The sequence below is a fragment of the Penicillium mononematosum genome, assembly GCF_028829835.1.
Source record: "Penicillium mononematosum strain IBT 11891 chromosome Unknown utg000005l:1.0-9366267.0:1.0-9372171.0, whole genome shotgun sequence".
In the NCBI taxonomy this organism is placed as follows: domain Eukaryota; kingdom Fungi; phylum Ascomycota; class Eurotiomycetes; order Eurotiales; family Aspergillaceae; genus Penicillium; species Penicillium mononematosum.
The window spans coordinates 1007990-1031710 of record NW_026643275.1 but is presented as its reverse complement, the minus strand read 5'-3'; the positions used below and the strand labels follow the sequence as shown (position 1 = coordinate 1031710).

At 47.8% G+C, this 23721-nt stretch overlaps 8 protein-coding genes across 8 annotated transcripts; 4 read left to right on the top strand and 4 right to left on the bottom strand.

Annotated features, from left to right (window-relative positions):
- Nucleotides 1-897: 897 nt before the first annotated feature.
- On the top strand, nt 898-2691 carry N7519_008519 (uncharacterized protein; the record flags this gene model as incomplete). Its single annotated transcript, XM_057295295.1, has 1 exon — nt 898-2691. One exon carries the CDS (start codon nt 898-900, stop codon nt 2689-2691), a length of 1794 nt encoding a protein of 597 aa, XP_057143177.1.
- A 1772-nt stretch (nt 2692-4463) lies between these two features.
- On the bottom strand, nt 4464-5957 carry N7519_008518 (uncharacterized protein; the record flags this gene model as incomplete). Its single annotated transcript, XM_057295294.1, has 1 exon — nt 4464-5957. The coding sequence occupies one exon, from the start codon at nt 5955-5957 to the stop codon at nt 4464-4466; it is 1494 nt and encodes a 497-aa protein (XP_057143176.1).
- Nucleotides 5958-7796: 1839 nt separating this feature from the next.
- N7519_008517 (glycoside hydrolase family 32 protein) lies at nt 7797-9919 on the top strand (the record flags this gene model as incomplete). The annotated part of the gene is made up of 5 exons (XM_057295293.1): nt 7797-7958; nt 8023-8104; nt 8165-8988; nt 9057-9591; nt 9645-9919. The coding sequence occupies 5 exons, from the start codon at nt 7797-7799 to the stop codon at nt 9917-9919; spliced, it is 1878 nt and encodes a 625-aa protein (XP_057143175.1).
- A 717-nt stretch (nt 9920-10636) lies between these two features.
- Nucleotides 10637-12296, bottom strand: N7519_008516 (uncharacterized protein; the record flags this gene model as incomplete). Its single annotated transcript, XM_057295292.1, has 2 exons — nt 10637-12036; nt 12086-12296. 2 exons carry the CDS (start codon nt 12294-12296, stop codon nt 10637-10639), a joined length of 1611 nt encoding a protein of 536 aa, XP_057143174.1.
- Nucleotides 12297-14273: 1977 nt separating this feature from the next.
- Nucleotides 14274-15062, top strand: N7519_008515 (uncharacterized protein; the record flags this gene model as incomplete). Its single annotated transcript, XM_057295291.1, has 1 exon — nt 14274-15062. One exon carries the CDS (start codon nt 14274-14276, stop codon nt 15060-15062), a length of 789 nt encoding a protein of 262 aa, XP_057143173.1.
- A 729-nt stretch (nt 15063-15791) lies between these two features.
- On the top strand, nt 15792-16741 carry N7519_008514 (acyl-CoA desaturase; the record flags this gene model as incomplete). Its single annotated transcript, XM_057295290.1, has 2 exons — nt 15792-15978; nt 16035-16741. 2 exons carry the CDS (start codon nt 15792-15794, stop codon nt 16739-16741), a joined length of 894 nt encoding a protein of 297 aa, XP_057143172.1.
- A 2386-nt stretch (nt 16742-19127) lies between these two features.
- N7519_008513 (uncharacterized protein) lies at nt 19128-20963 on the bottom strand (the record flags this gene model as incomplete). Its single annotated transcript, XM_057295289.1, has 5 exons — nt 19128-19792; nt 19858-20212; nt 20289-20599; nt 20648-20723; nt 20781-20963. The coding sequence occupies 5 exons, from the start codon at nt 20961-20963 to the stop codon at nt 19128-19130; spliced, it is 1590 nt and encodes a 529-aa protein (XP_057143171.1).
- An 833-nt stretch (nt 20964-21796) lies between these two features.
- N7519_008512 (uncharacterized protein) lies at nt 21797-23548 on the bottom strand (the record flags this gene model as incomplete). The annotated part of the gene is made up of 3 exons (XM_057295288.1): nt 21797-21824; nt 21911-23139; nt 23225-23548. The coding sequence occupies 3 exons, from the start codon at nt 23546-23548 to the stop codon at nt 21797-21799; spliced, it is 1581 nt and encodes a 526-aa protein (XP_057143170.1).
- Between the last annotated feature and the right edge of the window lie 173 nt (nt 23549-23721).

Below are 23721 nucleotides of genomic sequence, written 5' to 3'. Positions count from 1 at the left end.
CAGCCGACGAATGCCATCGACGAAGTCATTGAATCCACTAAGACCAAATACCAGGAGTACCAGAATAAGGGTTGCGTCAGTATTAAGCTCCTCTCTAGGGACGCAATTCACATTCGGCATATTTGGCAAAAAATCCTCAATGCTGCGTTTGAGTTAAAGGGTCTCATCGGAGCAGGGGTGTCTTGTGATCCCACCGGTCACTCTGCGAGTGCCTGGACAGTTATCTCGCTTGGTTTGACTGTAGGTTCTGGATGAATCAGGCTTATTAAGAGGGCAGTGGCAACTAACTCGTTGCCCGGGATTGTTGAATCTCCCTAGTGTCACATGACGTTTCTCCCCATATATATACTTCACTACTATCCTTCCTTTCCTCTCTACATAGCTCAACACTCTGCACAATACAACTTCCATGATCTCGTTTACACTGTAGATCTTATCAGGTTGGGCCTGGGGACTCTGTATTGATCTAATCTAACCATCGATCAATATCCTCGGACAGTGTGCATTTCAATGCACAGTAGTGCAAAGCCCAGCATCCCCCCGGGCCCTACATCAAAAATACTTAGACCTTGGTCCAACGAAGCTTCAACTTACATCCGCCTGTCTTAGAGAATTGCCTATTTAGGCAGTAGGAATAGCCTCAGATCTAGCTAGTAGCTGGATATGTAAGGGGTGACAGGCCAATCTGATTTACGTGACAAATAAGACAAAGAATCAAACACCAGAAATCCGAGGGAGATAAGTCTCATAAAGCGCTTCAAGTACCAATTTTACTGTCGGCCTAGCTTATAAAACCCTGCGGCAGCGCGTTCCGCTTTTTCAAGAATCTGCCTTTCCCCTCTTTCTTTCATCCCCCTTCCGACAATTATCAGCCTCGCCCCTGCGCTATTTATCTTCATGGCAACTACCCAGGTTGCAGGGGAAAGCTCTGTCATTTCCCCCACGGACCTACCAGTCCACACGGGCAAGAAACAACCCGCTGAATACGACCTCGATCAGTGTGTCGCGGCAATAAAGGGGGGAAAAGTCCCGTCCGATGTGACCCCTCTTTGGCATCGCAGAGCAGTCATTCGTGGGATCCGTGATTCACTCCAATTTGCAACAAGCCCCGCAATCATTAAGCTATGCTCCGGCGACGATAGCCAGGCTCATCAGTTTTCTCGCGCCCGCAATGCTCGCCTGATAATGAGTAACATCATCCCCGACATGCAAGATCCTGCCACTGAGCCATACTGCATTTGGTATCCAGAACCTGCATCGGAAGAAACCTACCGCGAGCTTGCCCGTCGATATCCATCGATGCGCTATCAAGTCGGCCGCGCATGTGCTGCTGCTTGGTATACGGATCTTTATAAAGAATTGGATCTTCTGCCAGACGTATCTATTGCTGAAGAAGCCCGCAATGCTGCCGAAGACGCCAACATCTACAAAATCATCATGTCAGCCCCTCAAAGATGGGCTGTTATGGATGATTTCACTCGAACGGTTAATCTTGAAAGCCCACAGGCACCCGCGTTCCTAAACGGCAATATGAAGCCCCGACGGGCTTTGGGCGGGCGTGTTCTTCCTCCCAAGAATTTGCCAGATACAACTGCAGATGATATCGACATTGAGGAAGATGGATTTATTGGGTTGAAAGAAAGAATCAGCAAAGTAGATCACGATGTGATACTCGGCCCAGGTGCGAAACTCGGCCCAGGAGATTCTGAGCATTTGTGGATGCCTCTTCCGCCTGATCTTCCAGTTCTTGACAAACGCCTTCCAACGCAAATGGCTGCATGGGAGGGTAATGTGGATAGATACGCTCGATTGATGCACCCACGGAGGCTCGGAACGGAAACTGAATACAATTGTATTCTTCGTGGGATTTATCACCATACAAGCTTTGCCCGATGGTGGGCTTATCAGCTAGAAACCAACCCTGGGCGAATCATTCTCCCAGGTAAATTGCTCAGCGAAGGCAATAAGCGCGAGTGTCGCGAGATTCGCACTGCGATAAATGCTCGCAAAATCATGAACAATGATATCTCTGACCTGGACGATGACTCTGACTGCCTCCCTTGGCTTATCTGGTGGCCGGTAAGGCCTCATGAGAATACTTTGCGTGAGCTGGCTAGCAAGTGTCCGTCCATGAGACACCAGATTGCGATCACCGCCATACTTTGTGACTACAAATCGCTTTTCAGGTCATTGAAGCCCCCTCCACGCGAGTCCTTCTTCGAGGCTGCTAAACAGAGCAGAAACCCGTTCTACCTCAAATATCTAGAGGAATTTGTCAGGGAGCGTTCCATTGGAAGCAGAGTGATCTCGGAGTTCGGCCCTTACGATACCACCGTGGAAGCAAGTTTACAGCCTGATTTGGAGCCCAGAGATTCTTTTGCTCATTCTTCTATCCAATTTTCTGATATGGTTGTTCCTTGCGGACAGCATCCCAGGGACGAATGGGACTCTCCTGGTATCTATGGCGGTCAGCCGGCTGACCCGGGAGTTGTGGAGAGATACATGTGGCTGTCATTTGAAACTGCGCAGAAGATTGAAGACGAATGCAGCGGAATCTACAACGATAGCGCGGATACCGGCTACTTGTATATTGAAGATGATGATCCGGATAACGAACTTTGGCTGAAGCTCTCACGTCCTCTTAAGCATATGACGTCCTTCGAAATGAAAGACTGGGAGGACGAAAGTTAGTTATATTGAATGAATTGATTCTCTCAAACCTTTGTTTATTTCAAATATTGCCGGCCTATTATAGCTCTTTGAATTACATCTTCATGGCAAAATATCATTTGGAAAGTCTCTAACCACGACCGCTACAGTGGAGTCTCCTTTGGGTTTAGTGTTAGCCCTTCCGGTTTAACGCCACCGGTCATTGTTTTCGAAGCCTTGATATAAGATTAGGATATCTAAGGTGTCGGAATACTGCAACGAGAGCTCTGCGACTAAGAATGATGACCTAGAGAAGGCAGCGTCTAGCTAGCACAAAGAATATATTTCTCCAGTTAAACATACGTATGGCAAACCGATCAACGAGGAGACTTAACAAATTTTATAGTAAGCACTTAACACGCTATAAAGCGTCGGGTATATCCAATCTAAAGTTCTAATATCCTTCAATATATATCTCTCCCTAGCTTTAGCAATCTAATCAGTACTTTTTCCTTCCGGGAAGGTCATATTAAGATTCGCGATTTTACGGTCGTTAGCATATCCCTATTTTAATACTATATATAGACTTTGATTAGTAGTATTATAAAATATTCTGTACTTCGTAGACTAATCACATTGCTCTTTTGAAATGCTTTTAGGCAGGGATCGGGCCCTAGGCTATGAGTCTATGTTGCCTTTATAAAGATATTGCAGTTAGCAAATTTTGTGGTGGCAAGCCCTAGTGCACCTGGGCATGTAACTCTCTCTATTAACTCAACAAGACAAACACAAAAATTCAAAAACATACAACAGTGAGGATTCGCTGGTGGTCACCCACCCAACTACTAACTCACCGGCGTGTGGCTTAAGTACGGCTGAGCGGACGGGAAGCCCTGTTTTCCACACCCTATGGTCGTATGTACAGGTATATGTGTGGATAGGAATTATATGGTGAAATCAAAGCCGAGTTTAAACGACGATGTTGCCGGAAAGGCACGAAGGATGGCCAAAGACGTATCTATTCTCCACCTAGTGCGTTCGAAACATCCATCACGAAGTGTCTTCCTATAGTCATACTACACTACGCCCCTAGAGGTCGCAGTTAGCATGCTAATAACCACGTCGCGTAGGCGAATATCGGCATCTTTACTAGGTACACCACCGCCGGTGCCCACTATTAACCTAGATCGGAGAGACGGTAACATCTATACAACATAAGCGAGCACGACTTGACTATCCTAATACTACCGGAGCTTAATCATATTGAGAACGTAAGGCAGACGAGCTGACCATAAAGATATCTTAAAAGAAAATTGGTTGCATGATGCTTCTACTTATAGTTATGTACAAATGCCAAGAGAGCGTTCTAGGGGGAACGGTACGAGAAGGGGCCATTAATGTAGTGGTCGCGCGACTTGGGTGATTTTCGCCCCAATTCTCACCCTATCTATAGCGCGCTCGCCTTTCCGTCCTATCGCTCTACAATTACATTCTATAATTCTCTCCCACAAATAACACAGCACATACGACCATAGGGTGTGGAAAATAGGGCTTCCCGTCCGCTCAGCCGTACTCAAGCCACACGCCGGTGAGTTAGTAGTTGGGTGGGTGACCACCAGCGAATCCTCACTGTTGTATGTTTTTTTCTTTTTGTTTTTGCTTTTCGCATATCTCTAGCGGGAGTGGCTGATGCCATCCGATGTACGGGCGTAAAAATCACAAGACCACAACGATAAACGGCCAGACTGAAGACATTCCGAAAGGTTGGCATTTAGCGTTCTGTTATCTCGGTTCAAACCGCAAAGGGATCAAGCCTAGCACAACCCGTATTCTCCCCACATCCACCTCGGAGTTACCCCATAGCCATTTTTGGATTCTTGCCATACTTCTTCGCCACCCTTCATTGCGCGAACCATGGCAAGTGTAATATCACTCATGTTCAACGTTCCTGCCAGATAATGCAAAGCGGTGTTCCCATCCACATCTTTTGCTCTGACATCGATACCTCCCCATTCTAACAAAATCCTGATGGTGGCCTGTTGTGCCTGCTGTTGCGCAACTGTCATGGGCATTGGACTATTTGGGTAGGCAACCCCCTCGGGTGTAGAGAAGTCCATGTGAAGTGGACTAGGCAGCCTATGGGGTCTCCATTTTGAATCCAACGTGCGAGCGCAGTGAATGCTCCTTGCTACATCCGGATTGCGAGTCACAATTTGATGGGCTGTAAGAGGAAGTGCAGCGATATGAAGTAAAGTGTGCCCTAGTGACGTGGTACCTGCAGATCCGTACCCACCAGGAATAAAGGCCGCGAGCCATAATAGGAGCTCTGGGTTATGGTGCGCAGTTGCGAAGTGGAGAGGGTGGACTTCAAAGATTGGTGTACGTAAATTCGCATCTAACCTGGGGTGAGACAAAAGATCGACCAGACATTTCTGTACCCCAGAATCATTCAAATCGCATCGAGCAATGGCGTAAGATAGTGGTGGAAGGGCGACAGTTGGTGCAGCATATGGGCGATAATTGGGCGAATACCCGCAGGTAGAAAGTAGATGTCGGAGTATAGGTTGCTGACCTGCTGCAATGGCCTCGTGGACAGGCGACGATGTAGACAAAAATGATATGGACCAATCCGCATCGTCAACTTGAAATTGTTTCTCGCCTAATGAGACTTCCTGCACCCATGCGGAGTCATCAGCGCCAGCCGCACGTAGCATATCAAGAATCTCTAGACTGCCAGCCCTGGCCGCGGTTTCTAGCCCTGTCAACGCCCTTTTCAAGCTCGATCTCAGTCTCTGACCAGGAACATTCGGTTCCGTCCAAAAGCGAGGAAAGCCATGAGCCCGTTCATCAAGTTCCTCCTGGGTCAAGGGACATATTTGGTGACTTATCCCCTTCTGTTGCGCATATGCTAAAACGGAGGCCCGAAGCTTGCACGCCGCGGTGCTATTTGTATCGTCTCTGAAATGGCGGCCGCGGATATACCGGACTGAATAGTCCCCTATATTAATAAGGTCTATGCCATTTGGATTTGCTCCTGCGGCTAAGAGAAGACGGACGTTGTGCGGCAAACGGGCGTTGGTGGCAGATATGATAGGCGATAGGTACGCAGGCACGGGCATGACTCCACTTGGCCCTAGGTATTGCAGTTGACGGCGTTCCCGCTCGGTCATATCATTTTCTGCACCTGATGCTGCATGACGGACCAAAAGGGCTTTCAGTAGAGCTGAGTCCCGCTTGGCCGCGGCTCGGATGATAGGGGTATCTTGATCGGGGGAATCGTCAAGATCATCCTCGGTGAGTTGATACATAACACAAAGTGAGACTTAGAAAAGAATAATAGTGCGAGCACGTTCTGACACTCGATCTTTTCACAACTCTATTCTAGAGTAAACCGAGAGGAGCGAACGTGGGGTGGTTGGGAAGAAAGAACGGAACCTTCCGAGGGTAGAAGTGCGGGCGCCGAAATAGCGACCACGCAATATCAAGATTGGGTGCCCTTACTCTCCAAAATCATTTCATTGGAGTTAGTGTAGATGAGCTGCTCATATACCAAGGTCATGTGGCCCTCATGATGGTTTCAGCAATATATCCTAGATAGTCAGTACAATAGACTTCATAGTTCTAGTGCTGGTGCTGGGTAGTCATGAACTTGCCCCAAGTTGGTTGCCCGGTAATGGTATAAGATGATCCCAAATCGCCTGGGGACAGCTCAATGATTCTCTTGGACAGTTTGGAGAAGTTCAAGTTCCGTTTGGTGCTGGTTGATCGCAAGGTCTCACACAGATATCGCCGGATCGGGAGTAGTTGTCGTCCAAATTTCGATTATACTCATCAGCATTGCAAAGTATGTCGTCAGCCCTAGGAATGTATATTGCGCTGGACCAACGATCAACTGGGCATCTGACTGAGTAGTGAGATCTTTCTGTTGGTGTACGGCTCTTGAATATTAGTTTCGATATAAATATGCTATAAAATTCGCGGGATTTAATCCAATTTCAACGTTGAGAATTAAGATGAACAGGTTCAATTTCGAGATGACCTGACCATAATCACTTTTCATCACGGGTGTCACAATATCTTTCTTCAGTTTTAGTGTCGTTATCTAACCTCTTCTTTTTCAGATCGCTAATTGCAAGGCCACTTTACTCTGCTGAAGCTTGGGAACCAAGAAGAGCAACTTGAAGCAGCTTCACCCGCACCTTGGTTTACGAGCCATGTTTTCAGTCGTTGCTCTGATCCAGACCTTCTGCTCAAACCTGACTAACCGAATACTATCAAAGCTCAAATCCTTCGAAAAGATGAGGCATACCATGAGGTTGAAGGCAACCCCAAGAAATTTTGTTGTATGATGCTTCCAGTTGTGGTTGTTGTATGCGTATATGCCAAGATGCCGAGCGTTCCAGAGGGAACGGATAGATCCAATAACACTCCGTTATTGTTCAGCGGAGGAGGACAGTGTAGTGGGCGTGCGGCTTGGGTGATTCTCACATTCTCACCCTGATTCTCACTCTGTCTATGGCGCACTCGCCCTTCCTGTCGCTCTATGATTACATTTCTTTACTCCCTCTAACGGATAACCTGGTACATACGACCATAGGGTGTGGAAAACAGGGCTTCCCGTCCGCTCAGCCGTACTTAAGCCACACGCCGGTGAGTTAGTAGTTGGGTGGGTGACCACCAGCGAATCCTCACTGTTGTATGTTTTTGTTTTTGTTTTTGCATCTCCCCCGGCAACTCTGGGGTGAGTGCGGGTGATACGAGAAGTCTGGAGACTGGGGTGGGAGAGAACGGGGTGACAGTTCTCACCTAAGGGGTAATATGGGCTAACTCAAGGCTCGGGAGATTCTCGGGGGTATGCAACGCTAATTCATTCCGGCTGACTGCCATTGGCTGTGAGCACCCCAGCATCCTCGTGGCATCGGTTTTGAGTTGCTTCAACTCCGACTAAAACTTAGATAGCTTCCCCAACCCATCGGCGTCCTTTAGTAATTTTGTGGGGGGAAACATGGAGCCCCGTGGGCTTAGGCTTCCACCCGAAGATATTACGACGAAACCCCGGTGAAGTAAAATGAGAAATATTTGCCCTTCAACTATAAGAAGCCGCTGTCAATCCTCGCTTGGAGGTGCGAATAGTCCAAACAGCAACTATGGCCTCGAAGACCGCAATTCTTGGTGTGCTCGGTGTCGCCGTCTCAACCGTATGGGGTCAGACCCTGACGGAGGACATGGTCGAGAAAATGGGAAACAATAGCCTTTTCACTCGTTGGAGACCGTACTCCCATTTTCTGGCCCCTGCAGGGTGGATGAATGTATGTCTCATTTCCAATTCCGAAAAGCCCTAGATGAACTAAGCGTCACTAACCATTTATCCAGGACCCTTGTGCACCTATGTACGATCCGGTTGAAGGCATTTATCATATGCACTACCAGTTTAACCCCAATCATGTCAACTGGGGTAATGTTCCCCTCCCTTAGCTGTCTAGGAAGATCCTTGCTAAATGTCTCATCAATATAGGCAACATATCGTGGGGACACGCGACGTCCAGTGACCTCATAACCTGGACTGATGTTGACCACAACCCCGACAATGGACTTGTGGGATGGCAAGACGGAGAAGCGAAGTCAATTGGTACAACCAACTTGACTACCGACCACCACGATCCACCGATGTACAACCATCTGGGCATCTTTTCCGGAACAGCCCAGCCCGTCAATATCTCTGGTGAGGTCGATGGAACAATTCTCGCCTTCTACACATCAGTTTCAAAACTGCCAACCTCGTATACCTTACCCTATCTGCCTGGGACCGAAAGCCAAAGTCTGGCATACTCCACCGATGGTGGAGTGACATGGCAAGAATATGCCAACAACCCAGTCATCAGCAGCCCGCCAGACGGTTGGAACGTCACCGGCTGGCGGGACCCCTTCTACCTCCCCTTTCCCCAGTTGGACACGCTACTAGGGAACTCCGAGCCTCACTACTATGCCATACTTGGCTCCGGTATTAAGGGCGTTGGCCCTCGCATGCCCTTGTACAGTGCTCCTGCGTCTGATCTCACCAATTGGACTTTCCTTGGTGCTCTGTGGGAACCCACAGCGAACAGTACCTTGGGCTCGTTGGAGGAGACTGGATCGTATGGGCTCAACTTTGAAGTTTCCAACTTTTTCGCTATTGGCGACCGCTACTTCGTCAGCATGGGTGCTGAAGGAGGCGAGGTCAGCTTCCACGACCGGAGGTGGTCTTTGTGGAATGAGGGGGAAATTTCCACGCGCCCGAATGGCAGCATTGCCTTCAACCCTATCTCAGGCGGTGCGAGCGACTGGGGTATTCTGTACGCGGTAAGTATCAGATCATAACTATATCATGCGACCTACTCGAACGATGGAATACTAACATGACCCGCCAGATCACCTCGTTCAATGACACTAAGAACAACCGCCGTATTCAGTACGGCTGGGCAAGCGAGGACATGAACAACTTCGGCATCACGCAGCAAGGCTACCAAGGGGCGCTGTCCTTGGCCCGGGAGCTCTTCATCAAAGAGACCAGCGGTGTTGTCCACAACCCTGCTGACGTCACCCCTGGCAACTCCCGCTATATGTCAAACTCCAATGGCACCTGGACTGCAAGCACTCTGGGCGTGCGCCCAGCCAGCGATGTAGTCGCTGGTCTCCGCCGTGGCTCTCGCCACACCCAGTCTCGTTGTAGCAAGAAGACATGCAGCAACACCAGCAACATCCGCCTGCCCAGCACTCTCAGTAATTCCTACGAATTGAAGCTGCGTATCAAAAACACCACGGGTGTCACAGGTGTGACGGTCGCTGCCTCGCCCGGTCGCGAGGAGTACACGAACATCTACTATGATCCGTCCAAGAAGTCCGTCGTCTTGGACCGCGCCTATCCTCCCAGATCACGATGTTCCCCAACACGTCGCTGGCTGGGTACTTTGAGCCGTACCAGATGGCAGGAATTCATGGCGGTAATGCTATGACAGAACCGATTGAAATGAACATATTCGTCGACGGCTCCCTCGTCGAGGTCTTTGTCAATGACCGCTTCGCTCTCACGGGCCGCATCTATCCCAGCAGGGAGGACAGCAATGGGTTTGCTTTGTACAATGCGCCCGGCGTCAGTGTCCAGTACGAAGACATTGAGATCTGGGATGGCTTGCTCAATGTCTGGCCTGACAGACCCATGAACAGCAGCTCCGAGCTTGTCTTTGACACTCCTGCCGAAACTAACAACTACACTTGGTGGGATGGGAACTAAATAAGAGAAAGCAAAATTGTGTCTCCATTACATAGTTAGTCAGTATTGTACAAAGCTGTTGGCCTTTGGTTGTACTCTCGGTCTTTTTGAACACTTCAGCCTATGCATCAGAAATGAGGGGATCAGCCTACAAATTCCAGGGGATTTATTTATCTTGAATGCTGTATGGCCTCTATATGAGAAATTATACACGGAAATACATATTAAAATTAGTTAGCGCGGCATGGTAAATCACCAGATTTCGATAGTTGAATTGAATCAGACAGATATATACCAATTCTGCCCAAGTGGTTAGATCCATAGATTGCAAAGTTTTGTAAGCATAACCACGTTAACCCTCAGTTCTCCCATAGCAAAGCTTGGTAGCCGTATGAGGAGAACAGCATATGAGTATTCACAGTGGTATACAACATTCTTTTTTTCCCGCCACGTTGTACTGGAGCAACAAGTTCACTACGAAGATTACGCAGATTGATTTAGCACGTTTTAGTGGTTATATGGATGCGTAAAGAATCGAATCAAGGTCATTTAACGTCTGCTATATCCGGAACCTTCTAGAGGAAATTCGACCCGATGCGTGTCCCAGGGCAGTTGTACCATCTTTAATTACCGAAAAAGGCCGGAATTCAGGAGAAGATCATCTTGGCTTCCGACAAAGTATCTTGGGTAATAAAGGTTGTACCTGCCCGTGGCGAAATTGCGTAGAAGAATGCTCTCTTACGCCTTGGATTCCACCTTGAGGGCATCGTCGCTGGATTCGGTATTATCCCCGGTCTCTGAAGGCGGTTCGCCGATATGAACCATTTTCTTTTTCCGCTGCATGGCGCGCGCCACACGGGGCGGGTCAAAGATGTTCTTGGACCGCGCAAAGATCTCGTCAATTTCTTCTAGCGAACGCTCCTTTGTCTCGGGGAAGAAGAAATAGACGGAGGGGATAATTAACGCATTGATGACAGCGAAGACAATATAGAAATTGTTTCCGATTGTCGCAAAGCCGATAGGAGTCAGCTGAGCCAGTAGGAAGTTGAAAGACCATACGGTAGCGGTGGATACCGCGTTCACAGCGGCGCGGATCTGGAGAGGTGCTATTTCCGCGGCGTAGAGGAAGGTCAGGCCGGCATAACCGATTGTCGAAATGAATTGGAAGACGTAGAGGAAGACCACGGCCATCGCGAGCGCACCCGTATTATCACCAGCGGCGGGCGAGGTGGTGCCGGCGAGACCTGCCATGCAAACCGCTAAGGCTCCGGCACTCCATAGCAATAGAGGTCGGCGGCCGAGACGGTCGATAGTATAATACGCGAGGTAGCCACCAAAAGGCTGCGTTAGAGGCATCGCAGCAGCAAGAATGCGGGAATTCACAGGGTTCATGCCGAGATACTGCTCGAAGATAGTTGTTGCGTAGTATGTAATCACATTCACACCGCACATCTGTTGGAACATCTGGCCTGTTGCAGCTAGGTATGCACGATGGAATAGACGTTGTTCTCCGTTTGTGAACATATCGGTCCACGCCCCCGATCCACAGTGGACGAGAGATGCTTCAATATCGCGGACGTTGTCATCAACGATATCTGAGTCCTCCTCGTCATCGAGCAATGCTGCTAGAACCTTTCGTCCTTGCGCCACATTACCGGTCTTAATAAGCCAGCGAGGGGACTCAGGGAGCATCGTAATAAAAATCATTGCGGTGGCCGGCATGATGGCCTGGAAGGCGAGGGGGAACCGCCAAGAGACTGAGCCATCAATGACTGAGTTACCTTTGACGAAATAAAAGCCCAAGTCAATCCATAGAGCAAGTGCGACGCCACTTCCAACGAAGATGCCATCTGTTACCACGTTTGAACCTCGCATATGCGCTGGCGAGATTTCAGACTGCCAAACGGGCACCGTCGCTACGTACCCTCCAATCCCTAAACCGAGAACCAGCCTCGCGATGATGAATTGGGCAAATTGGAAGGAAGTCGCCATAAGAACAGCGCCGATGATAGTTATGAAGTTGGTTATGAAAATTACCTTGCGTCGGCCCCAGCGGTCGCCGAAGTAGACGCATGATAGCGCGCCGAAGATGCCACCAACGGTAAAAAGAGCAATCACGGTGCCTAGAAACATCCTATCTGTCAGAGAGGAGCAAGGATGTATATATATTTGCAGTGATTGGCCGACCTTGAATCTGCGAGTTCTCTTGTTGAAGGGCTCCGCTGGTGTGGATCGTGTCCATTCTGGGGAATTGATCATTGAACGCGTCGAGCGTCAACAGGCCACCAGCCACACTCATGTTATACCCGTAGCAAGTAAATGTCGGGCAGACAACCAGAAAGAGGGCGGCTCGGAGGAGGGCATTTCCTCGAAGGCCAAGAAACGGTTTCAAACCCATGGCGATATCATATAAAATGCACACAGCAAAATAGGGAAACAGGTCTGGAACAACGACAATTGGAAGAGTCGGTAGTAGAAGAATCGATGAACGGACAGGTCTACATGTTCATATAAGTTGATTTGTGACTGCCGTATGCCGCATCAATAGTAAGTAGGAAATAGGCTTTCCGGTTATTGTCAACGAAAGAGAGCGTTTTCGTGGAGGTAGTCCGGAAAGTCAATTCTTTTTTCCACATCTATCCCCAGACAGCCCATTTCATGACATGAAGACAGAGAGTGAGATTTAGTCAGATACCTCGATTAGCCATCGGTTCAATCGTTTCTGAAAAGGCTGGCCGCTGCTGATTCCCCTCATTCTCCAAACCAGATCCCCATAACTTGTGGGTGTGACCTCGATAAACACATTGCCGATGCCACGGACCGAACCCGAGAACTGGAGTAACCCCAGACATATCCTGTGGGGTGTCCGTAGCGGGTATCACATCGGAGATGCTAAGAAGTCGGCGTCCGCCGAGAATGCCACGGAATTGACTGAACTTGAGTGGCCCTTGGACAGCTGCTGTGGGTGTCTAGAAGCGGAGCCGAGCTAGACTATCGGAGCCCCGTAAGGAGTCGCGGCTCATAAGGTTCGGTTCTCCGAACTTCGGGCTTAGCGATTCAGGTACTGAGATCTTGGATCATCTCATGGAATCGCAATACAGGGGAGATTCAGTATGGAGAAACAATGTATGGGATTCTTAAAGAAATGGACAGACGGGGAGAGGAGAAAGAGAGAGAGGAAGTGAGAGAGGAAGTGAGAGAGGAAGTGAGAGCTGAACTATCAATCAAGGCATCGGTCCCATACCTGAGGCAAACATGTTTGCTTTACAGATCAGGCAACAAACACCATCCAACTCCCTCCTTCACTAACAGCGTCTAAGTTTGATAGTCCAATGGAAGTTACCAGACCCTGATCACTATCACCCGACACAAATCATGTCATAAACTCTTCTAGAATGTAAAAGCATTCCTATTGGTACGGAATTCCTACTTAAAAAAAAATATTCTAGACACATAATCTCAGAATGCAGGAAGGGAACCAGATCCCGAAGCAAGACCGGAAGTAAAGGCGCCAATAATACTCCCGAGGTCTTAGCTATACAACATATCCATGGATATTATCTAAAAGTGACAAATGTAATATCCGCAACGGAAAGCTTCCGCGCAGAAGACAAATAAGATCGGCGACTAGCACATCCGGGGAACTCTAATCAAGCGCTACTCAAACTGTTCGGACTTTCGAAAGTGGACAAGTCAATCAAAATATTCTAAGGTCAACTCGAAGTCAGTTCTTTAGAACATCCAGTCTAATAAAAAATAGGGCAAGGAGAAAACCAAGGAATTGAACCGGAGTATGGACACAGTGAAAGAGATCTGGCTGGAGGAGGGTGTGATAGTTTAGGATAGCAGACTAAACCTAATGCAGATTGGAGTAACTTGTGAGCTAGTCTAGCAAGCCCTGGGGTGTCTAACAGCTTCCCCAGATAAATTTCGTATATGTACTAAGACTAAGCCCATTGAACCCGTGTCCTGGCTGGCATTCACTTAGGACGACGGGGCAGAGTGGCCAAAGGTCAAATGCCTCCTCATATTGATATTGAGCCTGACGAATTGGATTGTTGAGATCTCCTATTTTACGTGGATGCCTTAATTTATTAGCAGAATGAGCACTTGCTTGCTTGCTTACGGCCTATATAACGGTCTTTCCTTCATGCATTGAGTATCAAGAGTTCCTTCCACCTTCATTTCACTAGCAGCTTATAGCTCAACATTATGAAGATGGAGATTTTTCTAGTATAAATATCTTGATGTTGAAATTCAAACCTTGAGGTCATATTAACTACTGTCGTCATAATAACATAACCCATCCATATAACCTAAGGTTGGAAGCCCTCCAGGCTGGAGACAGGTTCAATTAGTTTCCATCGCAGCGAAAATGACGTCCTTTCAAAATGTTCTTCCCCCAACTACACGGAGGTACAAATATGAAGGGTACGATCAATGCCTTAGGGTTTTGGACCAAGAGGTCGAGAGAGTGGAGCGTGAGGAAGATACACACGAAGACGCGTACAACCCTTATTCAATTCTGGAAATTGATGAACCCTCCTTCCTTGAGTATTTCGTAAATTCGGAAGAGAGTCTACTGAGGAACTCATGGGAAGTCTACGACCATGTCTCCCAGTCCGTTCTGTTGAAAGCGTGCTCACTTGCCCACGCCGCCACCATCGGAGCCTTTAATACAATCTTCAGTGCCTGGGCCGATACATCGCGCGACTATATCGTCTCTAGGTATGGAGCAAGCGTCCGTGGTAAGACTCTAACCAAGAGGTCCGAGTTCTCCTGGATGCCATTAGGAATGTCAAATATCCGATCCGGGTGGCCAACGTTCGTTAGCGAGGTTGCATGGTCGGAGACTAGCACAAAGCTCCAAGAAGACATGAAGTTCTGGCTGGATGACCCAGAGGGTTCCGTTAATGCCGCTATCTCTATCACCATGTCTGAGGAGAAGATATTAGTGGAGAGCTGGGCAAGGCGCCACAACAGCCCTCCGTCACCAAACCAAAGCATTGAACTTGTCCGCAACCCCGGTGCAGGCTGTCCCCGGGTTAGCGGCCACCTTGAGATCGAATTTTCGGACGTCGTGTTGAGGGACAAGAAAGATGGGGAAGCCAATTTCGTTATGACGCCAGCAGATATGAACGAGCTTGCACGTCACATGTGGTGAATAGTAATACCCAAATGGCGAGAACGTACATTGAGCGTGGCATAATCCCATTGGGCCTGCTAACGTGAGCAATACCAATGGATATATCGTCGATTCCACACTTATGGCGAGTTACGTCGACAACAATGGCTTCTTCGAGGCTGCAGAGGTCGGAGTTATGCAATTACCTCTTCTTTGCCAAGCATGCAAGTTTATCATTACTCGCTATTATCAACCTACAACATTGTACGCTTGAGGGTGGTGCTGATCTAGGTATCCACAGCCATACCTAGGTATTCTATGTATCCAAAGTGGGGCGATCTGGTCTATAGTACAGCATGCAAGGAACTGCAATGTTTTATATTTGCTTTTTCGAGAGGAATAATGAATGAGTTTTTTATACTTTTCCATTGTCTTTGCAGAGTAAAAGAAAGAAGCTCTACGTAATAACTAGCTGCAAAATTGCCAGCTATGCAAGTATGCAAGTGACACATTGACATATCACTTCCTTTCCTTTTCTTTTTCGTTTTATATTATATTTTAATTTTTAATGCGCAAGGTATTGGAAATAATGGCGACTGCATCTCATGCAATATACAGTGACTTGGCAACAATTATCTACAAGGTTGACTATCCTACTAAAAGACTTTCTTCTTTTGTCCTCTTGTGTCTTCCATTTTTACCCAGGGAAAGTAACTATCAACGGAGTAACCCTTCCGATTTGCGCTTTTGGCACCCTTAAAACGACAAATGGAACGCACACAGGAGTCTCTCGACTCTTTGAAATGGTATAGGAGAATCGCATGGGGACCCTCAATTACACTGGTTGTATTACCAGTGTGTGGCATCGTTGCTGCGTTCTGGGTCCGGCTTTATGCGCCAACAGCTATATTCACCCTGGCGTATGGCTATATTGTTTTGCTTTCCGTGACAGCAGGTAAGCACAGTAGTCACAAGTTCCCTATGAAGGCCGAGCAAGCTAAGTGAGGCTAGGATATCATCGGCTATGGTCTCACGGATCATATGTTGCGTCGATACCACTGAAGATATTTCTTGCCGTCATTGGTGCAGCAGCCCTGCAAGGCCCCATCAGATGGTGGGCTTGTGGACATCGTGCCCATCACCGATTTACCGACACATCGGAGGACCCATACAATATCAAAAAGGGCTTTTTCCATGCTCACATTTTGTGGATGCTTCTCAAGCAACCTAAACGCAATCGACGAGTCGAAATATCTGATTTATTGAAGGACCCGGTTGTTGCCTGGCAGGCACGATACTACATCCCGCTAGCTGTGGGAATGGGCTGGCTGTTCCCCATGGCTGTTGCTGGCCTTTGTTGGAATGATTGGTCTGGTGGATTTCTGTACGGGGGCATCCTTCGAATGTTCGTATGCCACCAGGGTGTGTTCTGCATCAATTCTGTCTGCCATTTCTTCGGTGACCAGCCGTACGATGATAAATTTTCTCCCCGGAATATTCCGCATCTTCTGGCAATGTGCACCCTGGGTGAGGGATACCATAACTACCACCATGCCTTTCCGGCGGACTATCGGCTGGGAGTACATTGGTATGATCTTGACGCCACTAAGTGGAACATCTGGCTGTGGGGGAAACTTGGCCTGGCACGGAACCTCAAACGCTGTCGGCAAACCAAGGTCGACAAGGCCAGTCTTCGACAGATGCAAAAGGGGCAGTGAGACTGTGGGAAGGAAAGACTGGAGCACGATTTACCTCTTGATAGAGGGTAGAACTGTTTTGAGCAAATTCAGTGTTTATATAGTATGGGCGAAGATAGTAAGGGAACTGGAGATGTCCAACGTCTTTCAGCCTTTTGTGCAGAAAACAAAATACGTCATTGGCAGCCTCCATTGAATCGTGCCATTACATGGTAAAAGAATCCCGTATAAGGCTTTGAGTTGCTATATATCGATACCGATTGTCTCTCGGTCAAGTGCGGAGAGAACATTTATACTCCGTATTATTGTCAATTTTGGTAAAATTATTATTCTGTCCGCAAATAACGCATGCCATAATGTCTCCCTTCGAATCTATACACCAACCGGCTACGGGACCACTGCAGGTCAGGAAACAGAAAATAATTCTTCATGCAGGCGCTGCACGATCACAAGCAGAAGACACACGTGGGCTTCGGTAGTATATGATATACAACAGATAAGGTGCTACCTAGAAACCCCTTTGACGCGTTTGATGTATGAGCGTCTAAAGAAGCTCACAAAAAGATATATAAGGGGAAGGCAATAGAGGGTGCATAACCAAGTAGCAAATGCCTGCCCACTGTCCTGAAGACATGGGACTTTCTGAACCTCAAATTGACCCTGAGAACCCGAACCATACCCAAATCCTTCGGAGACAATTGACGTGCTTGGTGGGTAAAATGGTATTCCGTCGGCTTCCTTGGATGACAATGGGGTTCCGCCATTGTAGCCTGCAGCGCGATAGACCATGGTATCGTACTCGATGAAAAAATAGCTACAGGCAACGATACAGCCGACGAAGAACTGGGCGATTTGTAAACTTGTCAAAGCTCGTTTTACAAAGCCTGAGACAGGAATTGCAAGGGTAGTCAAAGAATAGTAAGAATACTTGGAATATGATTCAGTAGTCTGACGTCAAATGCTAGGGCAAGAGAGAAATATACCATTAGAGTGTGAATTCCTGAGTTCAGGACAGTACCAACAAGGCTAGGAGGGGACATGTATCGGACACCGGCCCACATACAGAGCATAACACCAGTGTGGTGGTATAGTTGCAGCATAGAAGTCTTTTTGCCCTTGGCGAGTATAATCAACGAATCGACTACTTCGTAGAACTTTGACATGTAGAAAATCCAGCTGAGATAGGCATAACCATTGTCCCAAAGACGGGGCGAGTGTTGAATGTAGATATCTTTGTCGGCCAAAGAAACTCGTGTAGAATCAAGATTGGATGGACCGTTGATCCTGCACAAGGAATCTGCAACATGCACTAGAAAATTTGGCTCTGTCTTCCGTGGCCAGCAATCCCACAGTGCATGACACAATCCATAAAAGAGCATTGCGGAGAACAAGGCCAGGAGTGTGTTATGGCAGAGCACAAACGCCTTGAAGGTTGAGGTTTTGGCAAAATTCCACGGCTTATTTTGTCGAACCTCATTCACTCGGTTCAGATAGATGACGGAAACTAGATAGACCGCTGCGATAGTGATTGGGACTTTCGGCTCAAGAAAGAAATGAAAGATGGTGGGATGTATGTTGAATGGCCGAACCCATGCCGGGACATCCTGCAGTCTGGGTAGAATCGTTGGCGGGGCGTCATCAGGATTCAAACGAAAAAGCTTGCGAGGTGGTACTCGGAAAGTAACAGAGAGATTTTGGAAAGACATATCAATGACAGAGAAGCTCACGAGATAGACGTTGGGAGGAGCAAAGTGAAGGAATCCTTGAACCTGGTGAACTTGAGAAATAAACTAAAGTGACTTGGAATAAACAGGATATAAATACACCATACGGCCCATGAACATGGTATCCTGGTATCAAGCTTTACAAATAATAATTTAAGAAAAGATGATAACAATTACATATTACGCGCATGAAAGGCAATTGAGATCTTTGATATTCAATTCCATGTTGGACTCACCTGAAGAGATGTAAGGGGTGCGAAGGCGTAGCTGACCCTTAAAGTTTACCAAGAATTACCCTTTGTAGTAAAAGTCCCCAGGGCCAGTACATCTATCATTTATTCGTAGAAGAACAAATTGCTTTTTCCTATCTAATGCATATGTAGCCTGCAAGGGCCACGGCGGACGATCACCGATCTCCACTGAAATGCAGCTCAGCTGAGTGTTAGTCTATTGTCTTGTATCAGCTATTTCTCGTTTAGCGCGTTCCTCATATACTAAATATGGTGAGTTGCCCGCAATTCTAGACCTTGTTAATAGATACTAGCCAAGGCTATGTTTATCACATACAACATATAATTTGTAAAGTATAGATATATATATATATATAATACTGTTGTTATTGTGGTGGTTAATGTTATGTAACAAAATCGCCTCCAACGCCTCTCCATCCTCGATATCATCACTCATCTTTCACTTGGGCTTTCTTCCTTCTTATATAATTCCTCGTTTCCAGGGCGCTGCTTTGTAATAAGAGTCTGGTTCAAATCATAAGACTTGGTTAACAGGCTGGCGATAAATATCAACCCAGATATGCCACAGCAAAATGCCCACACGATCTTCAGACTGTCAGCGTAAGCCTGTGTAAGATCCGTCTTAACCTGACCATGCATTCCTCTGATAAGTTCCACCGCGCTAGCGGCATCACCACTGTATTCATCCGCCACCGATTGTAGGGCAGGATAGTTCAATAGATTGCTCTTCATTCGATTTTGAAAGATCACACCCCCAATCGCCACACCGATAGACTGTCCAAAGCCTCGGAAGGAAGTAGATGTGGCAACTGCAATCGCAAGGTTCTCAGCGGTTGCCGATGCCTGCACTGCTATTGCGACGGAGGGAAGAACCATTCCGATACCGAGGCCAGGCACGAGATTTAAGAAGATCCAGGTGATGGTTCCGGTGGTTGCCCCCAGTAGACACAGCAGGCCCATTCCAATAGTCGAAAGACACCATCCGATGCAGATAGCCCAGTAGTACTGACCCGTTCGATTGATGAGAAGGCCAACAACTCCTCCACTCGGAGCGACAGTGAATGTCTCGGGAAAAGAGCGATTCCAGACATTATAGGCTTGAATCCTTTCACGGCTTGGTAGTAGAGAGGAAGGAAGTATAGACAGCACCAGACGAGCAGACCGACACCTGCATAGCCCGCAAATGATATGAGGGCCGTTCGGTTCTGAAAGATGGCTGGTGGGATCATCGGGTGTTGCGCAACTCGCCATTCATAGAAGGCGAAAATGCAGAGTCCGACTAACCCGATAATCAATGGGGCCAACGTGTGCCATGAGTCCCAGGGGTAAAGTACACCTCCCCAAGTTATTGGGATCAAGAATGAAGCAGAGCTTGGAATAAAAAGGGCGATCCCAACGATGTCAATCTTTCGCATTTGAGTAGCGAAAGTCTCCTTTCCAACCCGGGAGTTGGGCGACCAAGCGACCAAGATTGTCCCGATTCCAATGAAGGGGAAATTAATATAGAAGATCCAGCGCTAGAGGTAAGTTGTTATTAGACCGGTCATCAAGAGGAAGAAGGAGAAGAATTGAGAAGAAAGGCTTCATACATACCCATGTTACACTCTCTGCGAAGCAGCCTCCTATAACAGGTCCTATCACTGTTCCCAAACTCCAGATCCCACTAAGCATCCCAAAGTATTTCGCTCTTTCGCTAAGAGGCACGATATCCGCAATGAGGATTCCAGTGAGGGTGATGATACCACCGCCTCCAATTCCCTGCAGAGACCGACCGATGAGCATGTGGGTGAAGCTATTGGCGACGCCGGCGACAATTGTTCCAATTGTAAACCCTGCGATCGCGGCAAGCACCAACGGCTTCCGACCGAACAAGTCCGATAATGAGGAAAATACTGGCTGAAAGACTAATTGGGTGTTAGTTCCGTTCTCGTCTCAGTTGGCTCTTGACATACCGGCAGAGCACAGTGTGAACGAGGTTCCCGCCCAGAATGCTTCTATTGCAGTTCCTCCCAGCTCGCGAGACATTTTCTAAAATCACTTCGAGTCAGGGATAAATCATTGAGGAAAAAGATTGAATTGAGTTACCGGCAAAGTAACCGAAATCGATGTCCCATCCAGCGCTGCCATCAAGCTCAGGCTGGCCATTGCCAGAAGCATTAAACCATCCTGTTTCGAAATCGAGAACTTGGTTTCACTCCCTATATCCTGCTCATTGACAATTCCGTTTTTGTCGTTCCTACACCAGTCTTGCGGGTTTGGTGTCACCATTTTGTCAACTTCAACAGGAAAATCAGATCGTGGGCGCGTCGACATTAGGAAAACTCTGATAAATGTTATGGTTCTCGCTTTCTCCTACAACATATGAACTTGCATGACTATTAGCTTGGCGCATGCTTACTCTATCGATCGGAATGGAGGTAACTGTGGATTCATCTGCATGGTCCCTTGCATATATGTACATCCGCGACACTGTCCTCATACACACCAAAAAGGTCTTCCTACGCTTCCACCGAGCTGGAAAAAAAAAGAAAATAGAAGTGGCTCTAGACCAGCGGTAGCCTTTTGCCATATAAGAGGAGCTGGTAATCCTCTTTAACCATAGCACTGTCTTACTACTGGACCCCATAGAGCATAGAATAATTAGAATTGCGACTATTTTGACCATCCCCTATGTGTATACATTCCAATACCAGTGAATAAAAGAGACTGTGCTGTGTCAACAAAGGGACTCGAGGGTATTCAGGAGGCTTTGGATATCCTGAAGAAGGGCGTATCGGCCAAGAAGTTGGTGACACTGGCAATCTAGATTGGAACTTTCCTCCCTGTTCTTTGCATATATCGATGCGAAGTTTGCCATTAAAATAAATAGCTTTAAATTTACACAAATAGTCGGCCGCTTATGCGGCTGTGGTCTTGGTGGTCTTATCAGGCAGTCTTATCCGATACTATTTTTATATGTCTTTTTAGTGCTCTTTTTGGTAGTCTCCTTGGGTGTTATTCTTACATGCCTGGCTATATAGATATTTCTGTCCCTCGCTTTGTAAGGTAGACCATACAGTCCACCGGACGGAGCCTATATAGGAATGCGCGAATCCGGAAACCTAAGGTAAGTCGCCTGCACCGGCGCAACTACAGCGTCGTAGAATTGCTGCCGGAATTGAGAGAAATCAAAATCCTTGTACCTATCACGCCCCGGAAACTCAAGCTTCACGCACCGCGCCGTCGCATCTCCATAAGAGTCTCCCACAAGCCTGTACACCTCATCTAGCTTGCTCACCGCCGTCTGATAGTCATCGAGTAGCGAAGCTGATATGGCACTCCCATTGGTCTGTCGAATCTCTGCAAAGGATTTGTTGATACAGAGCTCGATGAGCAGAATTCCGAGGGCAAATACAGTTCTATTGGGAATGAGATGGCTGAATTCGTTCGTGGGTGGCTCCGCTGGGGTTGCTGGCGATGGGAATACACACGAGGCACACGGGTTCCGGGAGAGCACCTCCCGCTTGCCTTGCATTCTTTCGAGAAAAATGATTGCTTGCTTTTCGTCCCAGTGGTTGCCAAGCCAGGGACTGCCACTCAAGTGTAGGACTGACCAGGCAGTAGAGGCGGCGATTCCAAGCCTCTGTTTTACGGATAGGGAAGTACAGGGGCTTTGTTGCTGCTCTGACTGCTGGGATGAAAGTAGAGACTTTAGAGGGACTGCTTTAATGATCTTGGACAAATCTGTTTTGCTGTGGTCGAAGGAGAATTGCCGATCTTGGTCCATATCTGGGTCTTTGAGGAAGCCGGCCAGAGTCCATGGATTACGTTCTGCGCCCACTATCTCACAAAGATTGGATATCTCGGTACTCTCTGGGGTCGACACAGCAGTCGATGCCAAGGACAAATCCGACGGAGTTGGTATTGGTGAAGGTGTTCGGGATCGTGAGCGAAACTTGATGCCGAGGAAGGATCGGGGTGGGGATAGTGCTTTAGCGGGAGGGAGTGACGGCGATGGTAACCTAGGAACCGAGCCGACTATCTTGCGTGGAGTGCATGAAGTAACCTGAAGCTTCCGCCAGGAGCCAGGCAGGTGTGAGATTGTTCCGTAAGAGACGGCCACTTTGAGAGGTTTGGCTGTATCAGATTCATACGCCGCCCAGTCGAGATCGACGGCAGCTTGGTGAGGCGGCGAACAGGCACAACAAAATCCAGACTCGAGTGCTCTGTGAAGAGAGCTTAAGCACTCACGGATTGAGTTCGAACGCTGAATATTGAAGCGGCGTTTGAGATCTCGAACTATCCCACTGTCGTCTTCTGCGGGCACTTCAGGTTTTTCAAGAGACCTCCTAAAGTCTTCGTTCCAACGCCTGAGGTCTTCGATCACTTTATTGCGCTCTTTTGTGCTGAAGGCGTGTTTCACTCGACGCCATTCCCATTGGGCTCTGTCTGGCAGAGTATTCGGCTAATCATATAGTCGCAAGTTAGCTCGGTTTCAGATTTTGTAGTAAAATCACCCGAAACAAGGTTGTAGATTTGAGCCTTTATACCTTTCCATTGACGTCGATATCTAGGTTCTTCATAAGTCCGGCAGTAACATCGTCCATACGCTGAACAATAAACATCAGTTCGTGAGAGATACTCGAGAACTTAGCGTCGAAGCATTCGCGCAGCTCCTCACTCGTTGGCTCACTGCCCAATCCAATATTGCAAAAGGTCGTCTGTAATTGGCGGTTTTGCAAAATCAGGTCGGTGCGGAAGGTCTCGATTGATGTGCGGTACTTGTGAAAAGCTTCTAAGGGCTCCATATATTTCTCAAGCGCCCAAATTGCGAGTGGTATACCGCCCAGAACAAGCCCTGCGACTTCTGCCATGGCTGTGGTACATCCACATGGATTACTGGCAGTTTAGGTCTTTGTCCTGCGAGTTATCCTACTCGACTGTTCTAAGGGCTATCCCAATGACGACGATAAAGCGCGTTGGACTAACCTTGCCAACAATTATCCAATATATTTCACTGCCAATCATTTCCCCAGCGTACTGCACA